We start from the raw sequence: 13,073 nt of genomic DNA, 5'->3' as shown, positions 1-13,073 counted from the left end.
GTTTTTAATTTTAAGAGTTCATTAATTATGAATCCAACTGAAGGAGACTACAAAAAATGAAGTTATACAAAACTGACTCATTTATTTCATCCACATGCCTCATTAAAATGATTAGGATTTGAAAGCATGTGGGTGTTACAGCAGCCCTAGTGAATAATAATGCCTAAAAGTGCTCTAATTTTGTGTACATATACTCCACAGAGCAAGAGGTGACTGCTTTCTGTAGAATTCTTAACATAGTTTAAAAAATAGGACTCTGATATCAAGGATTATGAGGGAAATGCCAAAAACCAAAACACTCTGGAAAGGCATACATAAAAAACACACAAATATTTTTTGAAAAATAGTAATTTTTGACCAAACTAATGAAGTTCTCACATCCACAAGCATGTAATACACAATCTATGTAAGTTAAAAGTGTGAAAAATACTTTTTATATAGATCTATTTGTCTACATAAAATAATAAATATTGTCAAAGACACAACAGTAGGATCAAGAAAGAGGAGTCAAGAAATCAGTATTCATTTCTTTGCTAATGAAAAGATATATGACATAGATATACATAATCTTAGTAAAAAGGACAGTATCTTTCAGAAATAGGTTACAGGTAATTTTATAATATGAAGATACTTTTTATAACCAAAAGTATTCTAATAATAACAATGGATCTAATGTAAATCATTTTAATGTGATATAAAGTAACTAAAACTATTTTTATAAATACAGGTAAAAAATGTTTTAAGCTGTCTTAACTGCATACTAGTCTTCTTATAATATATAATTACTTAAGAACAAAGACAATATCTGAAAGTTTATTAATTTCTCATAATCGCAAATTATCTTGCAGATAAAAATTTTATGAAATTGGAAAAAAAATAATAAAATATTTGAAGAGTACTGCCATGAACTGCTTTTATAAAAGTAGAAGCTAGGCTGGGGATATAACTCAGTTGATAGAATGCTTGCCTTGCAAGCACGAGGCCCTGGGTTCAATAACCAACACTGCAAAAAAAAAAAAAAAAAAAAGTAGAAGCTAGCACAAACATTAAAGTTCAATTCAGAAATTTTGAGTCCAATGGTTGTACATGTGTGTATTTTTGAGTTAATCAGACCAATATTAATCAAATACAACTTCTCACAGAGATAGTGAGATAATTATAGCAAAGGTTGGCATAAACTATTTAGAAGCCTAATTTATATTACTCAAGTCCCAAATGAATAACTCAGAGAAAATGAAGCTTTTATTGGATTGGCTATGCAGTATTCTGAAATGTTGAAGCAAGTCAAAACATCTGGGCTGTGCTGTAAATTGATAGTTCTTATATACCTTATATTCTTAACAGTTCTTTTTCTAAACCATTTTTTTTTAATTTGAGTTTGATTTGTCTATGATAATCTAGACTAGTTGATATGAAAAGTTTCACATGAATAGGTATTTGATGACTATAACTCTAACAGTAGCAAAATTACATTTTTTTTCCTAATCTATATTTTCAGAGGGAAGGACTTTATTCCTTGCCAGAAACCTAGAGAGAACTTTAAATAGGCAGAAGGAGGGCAAATGGAGATAAACACCCTGCAAGAATAGGGGTGATTCTTCTGCAGTCCTGTGGATTCCAGCTACAGGAGTGGGGTAATGTCTTTGAAACTTATTGTATATGTAGAAACTGATTTGGAATTTAACAGATAAAGACTCTGGGATATAGTTGGGGATTATAATCTGAATTCTATATACCAGTAATTAACTTTCAGGTTTTGAAACAGTGATGAAATTATAAATCAGAACTTGAGTCTAAAATACAGTATTAGAAACCATTATTTGTATTAGAGAAACTTAGCAGTTAAGTTTCTGTGTAAATTTAAATGTAAACTGAAGGCATGTGCTTGCTCCACATGCTACCCAAGGGCAGTTAATGCCTTTTATATGGTACATTGTTCCTGTAGTTTTCTCTTTAACAAAATGCATTTGGAACTTAGAATTCAGTGCCCTTAATATTTAGTAATTTAGAACTTACCATTTCTTTTCTCTTCTATAAAATGTCGTGAAAATGCTTATATTTATGATTTTTTAAATAATTTATTTATTTTGATACATTGTAAACAAATGGGGTAAAATTTATTTCTCTGGTTGTACATGAAGTAGAGTCATATCACTTGTATAATCATACATGTACATAGGGTAATGATATTTATGATTTAGAAGCCCATAAAATATAGTAACTTTTAAACTTTATCTTTAAAATCTGGTTATTCTAATGAACTAAAATATACTTGTTTTAGGGTAGAAACTGAGATAATTGCATCTTTCAGCCCTTGCATTTAATCTATATTGATTAGGATATATTAAAGAAGATGGAACAGTTCCTATTTTTCCCAAAGGGAAATACTGATTGACAAATAAAAATAGATAAAAATTGCATTGCCCATTTAACATCTAAATGTAACACTGGCATTTTATCCCAGATGGATTTTTATCCCAGATGGATTATTATCCATTAGGATTATTTTAAATTCAATTCAATGATGACATGCATTTGAATGGGCTTATTTCTATAATAATTTATATTTATAATACAGTGAAGTTAAGTGAGAATAAGTAAAAAAACAATGTTTTTGCCTTGAGCTGAATATATTTTGGTAGCTAAACTCATCAAAACTCATGAAAAAATATTTGCTAGATTGTGAATATGTATAAAATAAATGCATAGGGTTTTTTGTATGTTTTAAATGAATTTTTAAAATATATATTTCAGAACATTATGTGAAAGTTGGGAACAATGAACACTTGTGACTTCAAATTTGTACAATATCCCAAATTGGATGCAACATTACTATTAAATACTAATTTATATTTACTGTAAGTTGGAGTACAAAATAAACTTATGTCTGCAATGAAGACAGTTAGATATACTACTTTGACTTAGTAAAATTATACAGCATTTATTGGTAGCATTTTCATTGTAGCATAAAAAATTAGAAATTAAACTAACTAGAAATAAAAATATTTAAATAGAAAGTTATTGTACAAATATAATTCTATAAAGCCAAACAAAAAAAACAATTCTAAATAAAATACAAGGAGATAAATGATGTCACTCTTGGCTACAACATTTTAAAGATTGGATTGTCTAAAGAAAAAATGTCTACTCTTAAACTGAAGACTATTCATAGAAAAATGATAGAGGGACCACATATTTTTCTTCATTAGCACATCAGGAGAGGCCACCCTCTATCTACAATGCTCACACATATGCCTACTGAAGAACACTTTGAAAACAAAACAAAACAATGCATATGGGTCTCCAAATAAACATATATAGGACTAAAAGTCATTCTAGAACACTGAAGGTAAGGTAAGATCTGTTCCTTTCTATTATTTCTTATATTCATTCATCTGGCCGGTATTTAGTGAGCATCCATGATGTTCTGGTACTGTTTTAGGTACAAAGTCTGCATTGGTAGGCAAAATATACAAAATCCTTAGTCTTCTGGAACTTTCTGTTGCCAATACACATTTACTGACAGTCTATAAAACACTAGTACTGAAATAACTTCAATTGTGTTAATATTGTTAGTAGCGTAAACCATTGCTCATAGTATAACTGTACTCAGTCACAGGTGGGGCACTGCTCAGTATACAAACTGAAAAGGTTATATGTGCATTTTCATCTGTGTGATAATAGTAATAATGTTAAAAGCAGATAAGCAGTATAAAACACTCAAGAATAGGCTGAAAATGGGATCTAAAATTTCATGTCCCACCCCATCTTCTAATGGGAAAGAAAGGTGAAAAGCAAAGCAAACTAGCTGGATTCACTGAATTTGCTCCTAAAAAGAGTTTTCTAACTACTGTGAATAATCAAATGTATAAAGAAAAAATAGGAAATCCTTTGGTATTCCATATTACAAAACAGAAGGAGAAAATTTCGTAGTTCAAAAGTCATGATTAACACCTTTCTTTAGATACTAGTGAATATGGGATACATATTAGTGATAATTCCTTCCAATTGTTTGCCTAATGAAATTAATAACTTCTTTAAATTAAGAAATTGGAGAACTCATCATCCTGAAGCTGAACTCATGTCCACCTCAAAGAATTCCACAGGCCTCAAATAATTATATATTATATCCTATTAGCAAAGAATAAAGAGCATAACTTGACATTTAATATATAACAATATTTTAAAACAATTTTCCACTGAAAAAATTTCTATACAACAGAAAAATCACTGATTAAGTTCACAGAATTTAAAAACACCTTTGTAAGGTGTTTTTAACTAAACAGGTTAACTAAAACGCATGCAGCTTATTCCAGTTGTTTGGATAAATCTAATAAAAATCAGGAGTATTGTTAACTTTTCAAGGACAAAAAGACAACAGGATCCTTTTCCTATGTTCAGGGAGAAATTAACCTCATTGGTTAAAAAAAAGCACTGATCCAGTCTCCACTGCTAACAAACCATCTGTAAAATCATTTGTACTTCTAAAGACTTAATGATATATGTGGTTTGAATAAACTTCACTATATCTCAGAGGTGTGATACAAATGAATTAGGATAGCTAGACAAAGATTATCACTACATTAGTGACACTTGTGCCGCTCCTTCTATATACTGAAAGTCCTCTGGCAGTTAAAGTTTGGAAGATTTGCCATAGTATATGGTAAAAAATATGATGCCATGTAATATTAAATAATTGTCTGCTATTTATGCAGCTTAATTTATAGCTATTAACACTATTAGTTCACAGATTCAACAAGTTAAAAATAATTTTTGAAAACTTCAATATATTTGACAAGTTTCAAACAAATGAACAAATTAAAAACGTGTTCTTATACCTTATTATTGTTAATTATAATACTGAGATGGGGTAATTAAAATTTAGAGTTAAAATTAAGCACATCATACATTTGAACATATGTTTCTAAGAAAAGCAAAATGTGAATTAAATATTAAGTAAGCATAAAACAACTAGATGTCTAAAAGTTGAAAAAGGAACAACTGGAAACTTTAGTGTGTTTGTTATTTTTTCTAATGTTCCTGACACATTTTTGACTCAAAGTAAAGGAACAGTTTCATTTCACTTGCCATTTTCTAAATACAAATACCAGTTGGTCATCGCCCCCTTTCCTCATATACACAGCCTAAGAGTATATAGTAAATTACCGTTTAACACAACTACACTCTCATACCACTACAGTAGGGATCCATTTATAAAATATATAAAAGAGAACAATTTTTCAGAAATTTTTCAAAAAAAAAGACCAAAATATATGCTATAATTTTAAATTTGTAACTATAATTTCATCAGTATTGCAGGCATCCTCCAAGTTGGCTAACCTGTTTTTGTTTGCCAGGAAACTTTCCCTTGAAGAAGAAACAAGACAAAATACCCCATCTAAAAATAAATGTGTTAGAACATAAGGAGGTAGTGTTATTTTGGGAATATAAAATTTACATGTTTCAAAGTTCAAATACTTAAAAAGCATAATGAAAACATTTTCTATGAACTAAAGGTTTTAAGTTTATTGAAAAATAATACTTCATTTGGGTGATCCACATTTTAAACTTTTCAATCGCAACATATAGAAAAGAATTAAGAAATCATAATAATTTCATCCCTAAATTTAAGAATACACCATCAGTTAGGAAGGCAAACTGTAATTCTTACTAAAATGTTACTAACATTTATTTAGCAGATTTATTTAAAATAGATTTATATCACTGTTCTATTTACTATTTTGCTGTATTCAGAAATCATCTTAACAAAGTAATTTTTAAATCAGCATTTTCAATTGGTTTCCCAACTTTAATAACTGATGAAAATATTTATCATTTCACAAAATTCTCATGATCCTTCTTAACACTTACCAGTATCATAATGAAGCTGCATCTGATAACAGTGAAGATTTTTCAAGAAATAATAATGGTAATTCTGTTTTACCTCAATTATTAGCAACTTATTGCTTACCCAAAGTCCTACTTTTTCCTTGGCCCATTTTAACTTTTCTTTAGTTTTTAGGACTTGAGCCTATCTATGCAGCTGTACTACCTTATTTAGTCTTACCGGTAAATAAATCATTTTCAAATAGATTACTACTGGTTTTGGCATTAATAATTTTTTATCCACTGAAAGACTTTATCAGTCACACAAGTAGACTTGGCTGTTTCTATATCTCCAACAGAGATGTAGATTGCAAGTATTTGCTTCATACTACATAAATATCAAACTAGAAAACTTTATTTCAAAAATCACTATTAATTGCTTTTTACAAATAAATGACAGCTTATCATGAACTTGAAAGTGCTGTACCTGCACCCAAACTGTAGAAAAATCTAGTAAAGCTGTCCACCATGGGCTCTAGTTTTTCTGAGATATTCCACTGTACAAAATAGCCATTTAATGGTTCAAGGATCATAAAGGGCTGAGAAAGGAAGGTTAAGAAGCAAAATAAATAAGTAAATAAACAAAACAAGCATTTAGAAGCAAGCAACACATGCAGAACAAGCAAGAGATTAGTTTACATGAAGAAGAGGCAACTTACATGGCTGTTGAGAAGAGAGCTTCTGTGAGTGGACAGACCGTCAGACTTTTGCAGCGTCTCAATCGCCATTTCAATCTGATAATAGATGTCATTAAAAAAAGGGCTCAAGACAAGATAGTAATAAAAGGCTGACCAGAGAATTTTTGATAGATTCGTTTAAAGTTCAATTTCTTCTTCAATGGTGGCTAATGAATAGCTATCACTAAATGTGATTTCCCCTTTTCTTCCCCCCACCCCCAGAGAATAAAATAAAAATAGGCACATTAATAATAAGCCCTATCACAAAAGTAAACCTTTTTGAACACTCTGTAATTATAATCAGTATGGAGACCTGAGGAGCAGGAACCCCAGTGGATTTTTCTAGCTATGAGAAAACATTCTTGACTCTCAAAGTTCAAGATGTGGGATAGTAACCACTCTCTAAATAGTCTCCCACCTAAAAGGTATTTAATATTCTATTCTGCCATGAAAGAAAAATCATGCAAGAGATTCTAAGTTTAATATGCATTAGCATTTTAATGCAAATGTACAAAAAATCCTTTCTTGATGTTTAAAAGCTACTAAATCGACATACCCCTCTCTTAATCTTATATTAAAATTTGGAAGTAAAGGGTCACACATATGAATGAATGTTCATATGTAACTGTGGTTCCTATGTTATATTTAGGATGTGGTAAGTAAGACAGAAACATTAGAAATGACAGCAGAAATGGAGTGTAGAAGAGAAAATAATTCAGAGCCAACAAAGAAAAGGGGCAACTATAGAAAGTTTTATTCCATGTAATCTCAGCATACCATGAACAACAAAACCTTATTCAATTTTTTACTTTTACTTAAGTGGCAGGTGCCAAAGATAAATGTGATATACTCATGATAACCTTATATTTAATTACAGCTTATCTTTCAGCTCCTAGTATTATTGTACAATCTGTTAAAAACAGGTATAAAATGCTCTGTGGTTTTGGGATTATACTAACAATATTAATATTTTTAAAAATTGCATTATGCAATTTAAGAAAAAATATATTTCATTATTTTTAACAATCTGATCACACCAACAATTCAATAAGCAGTTATAAAAATATTTAATGCTTTAAAACATAGTTAACTTTCTGATACTTTACTTTGGCTATAGAAATTGCCTTCAAATTTTAACATACTGCCCCCTCCCAAAAAAATGATAGACGTTGACTGATAACTATAACAATGTCTTTTTTTAAATTTTCTATCATTTTCATTTTCTTTATTGTTGAACACATTATACGTAGAACATTTAGTATCAATTATATCAACATTGAATCTAATTTTCTTCTAAACAATTTGGGAATTAATAGCTTTAATTTTATTTTATATTACTTTCCCATGTTGTGAGTTCTTCCCTAGAATGAATAAAATATAATATGGAGCAGAGTATATTAGGTTAAGAAATTATAGAAAAATATTCTTAAAATGCATATTAAATTAATTCATAAAACTATGTAATACAATTTATTCTATTATTAACTTTTTTTTAGATCACAAAAATACATATACTGACTTCTAAAACATTGTCTCCACCAGATAAGAAAATAATATAGTTTATCATTATACTCGAAAAATAAACAGGAGAAAGTGATACTGCATAAGTGAAAAAAGATGTACTTTAGAAAGAGCAATGTAAATGTAATGAGCTAACAAACACTCCCAAAATGTTAAACTGTAAAACTAAAGAACTTTGACATGACATCGCTTAGAAGGAATCAATAGTGCTCTTGGTTTGAAAACATCTGAGAAGATTCATGTGACTAAAAATCACTTCTAAGAAGAACTGAATCAAACTGTAATTTGCTAAAATGCCTACATTTTCTTTAAAGTTTGAGTGTGGAAATTTTGAGGTAAGATTTCAATCTAATAAATAAAAATATAATGATCTGTAGCCTGTGACTTATATAGGCTTAAATGAAAGGTAAAAATTATCAGAAACATAATAGCTGAGCAACACTCAGGGAAATGTCCATGCACTGGGTTTGTAAAGCAGCAATTTTAAGTTAGATAAAATAGTACTTCTCTTATCTTAGAAGATTTAGACATTTTTTCTTAGAGGTTTACTTGAATTACCAAAGTTGCTACTGTGGCGGTCCCAGATTTCCAGTTGATTCCCTACACAGTGAGGTTGTTAGGAAATGATCCTCTCATTTCCGGCCAATTTTCATTTTTGTCTTATATGTATTTATTCATTTATGTGCTGGGGATTAAACCCAGGGCCTTCCACTGGACTATATCCTCAGCATTTCTGGCCAGCTTTGAAGAGCTTTGAGGGAGGCAGTAAAGGAACAACTAGAGACATGGGTCAAACTGAATTTCCCAGAATGCCTTGGACCTTCAGAATTTTGGTTCTTTTTTGTCCCTTTGAACAATCAGAACATTTATTCACCACTACTTGGTAAGAATTTCTGAGAACGCACAAAAAAACTTAACATATATTTATTGTACTCATTTTTTAAAAACTGAAGAGTAATTTAATTTCATGAAAGGATCATATAGCCCTGACTACATTTTTTAAAGGGTGAGTTCTATGATAGGTAATTATGTACCTAACATGTATATGTTAGTGCACAGGGAACCAGGATAAAAAAAAAATCTCACAATGTATAGGATATTGAAATGTAGTAAGAGAGACAGGGTAGACAGTAATATATATGAAAACATGTACAACTATGAAAACAAAGCTATATATAACAAAAATAAAAGTGTAGTTTATAAAGGTAATATTAAATGAAAATAACATTCTCTAAGTTTGGGGAAACTCTTGGCCTCCTTCTGAAGATATATTAAAAAAAAATGAACCTTCTTGGAAAAAATGTGTTTAAAGACCTACAAAATTTATAGTCATTTTCTCAGTGATTATAGACTCTCCAAAAGCAGTACTTATACTTAAAAAGATGGAGGTGTTCCAGTTGAAAAAAGTGGGGCAAAGGGTTTTCTAGGGGAGAACAACAGACTTAGTAAAGTCAAGAGGTAATAAAGCACAGGGCATATATTTGAGAAATGTCAAGGAATCTAGTTTTTAGGGTGTGTCTCTTACACACACAGACACACACACACACACACAATAATGGTATGAGTGAAAATGAAGAGTTTGGAAATAGATATTGATATGTAGGAGTCAGGGAAAAGGCAATGTCATTAGGCTTTGAAGGAAGTACGTGAACCCTTGAGAAATGTTAGTTTTCAAATAAAGTCAGGAAATGGGTTTTGCTAGGTAAAATGGATTGTGCTGCTAGTAAGGGGTGTAGTGTGTCCTAATCATGTTTATGGACTAAATAGAAGTTTTAAGGGACAAAAGCATGAGAAGAGATTATCTCCCACAGGAATACATTATGACAATGGTGGGAAAATAAGGTGAAATGTTAGAGGAATAATGTAAAAATGGTGAAGAATAGTAATTTTGATGCAAATTTTTTATATTATTAGGTTGTAGAGGATTAAACAGCTCTATTACTACAAATGGATTATGAATGTTACCCCTACCAATTAACCCATAATTTTGTTTTTGTCATAGTTACATGGAGTAAGATCTATGTATATGAATAGGAGTTAGATAGAGGGACAGAGGGATGGAATACAAATTAAATAAACTGTTAGTGAATCAGAATAAATTTCTACCAGAGTCATCAAGGATTAAATTAATTCATTAATTTTTCATTATTATGTGTTAGATATTTGAAAAAATATTTGTTCAACTTTTGGGAGCTGACCAGTATCAAGAAAAATATGACACACTTCAGCATATGACACCTAAAACACTGAGCTCAAAGTAAACTGGAGCAATTATGTACTCTCAATTCTCACTATTCTCACATATCATCTGAGAAAATGTTTCTAATCTTAATGAAAATATTGTATAATTGCAGCTCCATGAAGTGAAAACTATTAAATAGCTAGATTGACCAGGTGGTTAGAATTTAAAACTGGTTCAAATTCAAGGAATTTGTGGTTTTTTTTTTTTTTAAGTAAAAGAATAAAATTAAATAACACCCCTCTCAGTATAAAACAATTACAATGCTTGCCACTGATTGTGAGAACTTCATTAAATTATCAGGGCATCAGGTTATTTCATTTCAACCAACATAAAACCTCACAGTCTACCAGTTGCAAGGTTAGCGTGTTAGCTCCGTGTATGGGTTGTAGTGTATATGGATGAAGAGAGAGGAGGAGAGGGGGAGGAAAGGGGAAAGAAAGGGAGAGATGGGGTGAAGGATGGGGATGACAGGGATGAGTGGGGAGAGTGTGAGTGGGGAGATGTGTGTGTTTGAAAGGAGGGAACAAAAGAAATGGTAGCAAAAATTTTCAAAAAATGGCCCTGCCGACTGAAAGCTCAAAATACATCATGGTTTGACTAATTGATAGAAGTGACACATGGGTCAATTAATATACAAGGGACTAGTAATATATATAATGTATAAGTGATCAAAAGCAATCAGAATGAATTAATTAATTATTACTAGAATATGGAGAGAGGAAGACAGGGAAGAAAGAATCACATCTTGTTGGTATAGTTATACAGAGAAGGATAAAGTTGAATAGAAAACTGACAAATAATGACAAATAATGTATGACATTTTAATAGTGGCAGGTTAGTGAAAAATTCTGGTACAGAAAACAAGATAAGATGGCACAATGTATGTTTGAAGAAGAGTGAGATTGGCTGGAAGATAACTTCTCTATAGGGATGGATAGATTAGGTTAGAGAGACTGCAATATTGTAGCTGCGATCTTGGATTAAAAAGGATTGGGCCATTGAAAAGTCTTGAGAAAGGGAATTAATCTGATAATGAGAGCACTTCACATTATTAATCTAGTATAGGATGGGAGAGAATCTGGATGGGAAAACTAATTTGGAAGTTATGGTAATGCTCCAGGAATGAGTGAAAAGGATGAATATAAACATATGTTTGAATTATAGGTCTAAAGCTGTGGATTCTGAGGCAGAAAGGTAGATAAGTTTTATTTTTACTTGAAGTGAACACGATGGTTTTTATTTCATCAGTGTGTGATTAGAACATTTTAAATGTGTATATCAAATCCACTGACAGGAACAGATTCTAAAATGTTTTCCAGTTCATTTCTCTACAGGATGATCTTTATTCTAAAAATACTGATCATTTTGCTATAGAAATTTCAACTCTAATACAAAGTACTATTATCTGATTAACAAGTATCCTTATGACGATCTGAAAGTCAGGACTAACTCTAGGCCTCAGTGATCTCTCTTCTTGGACATTACTCTTTTTATCTGTCTTTTCTTTCCTCTCAATATTTTTAAAAAATATCCTTTTGCTTTTTTCTACTTAATGGTACAAAGCCAAATAATATTTTTTATGACTAAAGGATTCCCCCAACCCCACCCCTTTTTTTTTTCAGCTAAAAAACAGACATGGTAAACACTATCCAATTTTGCCTTAAACTACTGAAGCTTTAGATTATGATGATATTTTTCACTTTTTTAAAAAAGTTAATTCTCTGAGTTAAGTTAACAGGGCCCAGTTGTATATATTACATAATCACCTGGGACTGAGTCACCATGGTGCTTAGGTGTTAGGACTCATTCATGATAGTGCCGGACTGTTGCCTCATAATCAGATAAACAACTATGGCAATTCCTCTGAGAGCAAATGGTAGGTCACTCCATTTGAGATGAGACACTCAGTTTACAGAGCATTAAATGAGATGACTGATAAGGGTGAGTCTTAGAAACTCCTCTGTAGAACAGCAGCTAAGAAACTGATATCCACTCCAGCCTTATGGACAGTTAACTATGTGGGATAATTTAGATTCTTTTCTAGAAGCTAAAAGAAGACCTTTGGCAATATATTTGGGGTGATTAAAATCCCTTCAATTTCACCATTTAAAATAGGAGTTGTAGAATAGAAATCTAATGCTGGTTATAAGCCTAGTCTGGGAACCCTTCAGCCAGTGCTACTGAAAGTCATAAACATTTTCAGTAAATGGAGAGGAAGTGTTATGGTTTGAAGTGAGGTATCCACCAAAAGTTCATTTGTGAGATAATGCAAAAATGTTTAGAGGTAAAATGATTGGGAACCAAATGTGTGCATTAATCTGCTAATAGGGATTAACTGGGTGGTAAATGTAGGCAGGTAGGGTGTGGCTGGAGAAGATGGGTCACTGCAGGTGTGTCTTTGGGTTTATGTTGTGTACTTGTTGAGCAGAGTAGTGTCTCTCTCTCTCTCTCTCTCTCTCTCTCTCTCTCTCTCCTAAACACACACACTCTCTCTTCCTCTTGCTCCTCTTCTTTCCTCTTCTCTCTTTCCCTCCCTCCCCTTCCTGGTGTCATGTCCTGAGGTGCTTTCCTCCGCCTTACTCTTCCACCATGATGTTCTGCCTCTCCTTGTACCCTAAGGATTAGAGTCATCCATCTATGGACTGAGACCTCGGAAATCATAAGCCCCCCAAAAAACTTTTCCTCCTATAATTGCTCTTATCAGGTGTTTTGGTCAAAGTGGCAAATAAGCAGACTGAAACAGGAGC

At 31.5% G+C, this 13,073-nt stretch overlaps 1 protein-coding gene across 1 annotated transcript in view; it reads right to left on the bottom strand.

Annotated features, from left to right (window-relative positions):
- Window positions 1-13,073, bottom strand: part of Rfx3 (regulatory factor X3) — a 287,161-nt gene that overhangs the window by 73,859 nt on the left and 200,229 nt on the right. The window contains exon 5 of the mRNA XM_047524971.1: window positions 6,546-6,620. Within this exon, the coding sequence (XP_047380927.1) occupies window positions 6,546-6,620 (75 nt within the window). The remainder of the gene's footprint in view (window positions 1-6,545; window positions 6,621-13,073) is intronic.

Source organism: Sciurus carolinensis, chromosome 14 (genome assembly GCF_902686445.1).
Source record: "Sciurus carolinensis chromosome 14, mSciCar1.2, whole genome shotgun sequence".
Lineage (NCBI taxonomy): Eukaryota > Metazoa > Chordata > Mammalia > Rodentia > Sciuridae > Sciurus > Sciurus carolinensis.
This window is presented reverse-complemented; position numbering and strand designations above follow the sequence as displayed.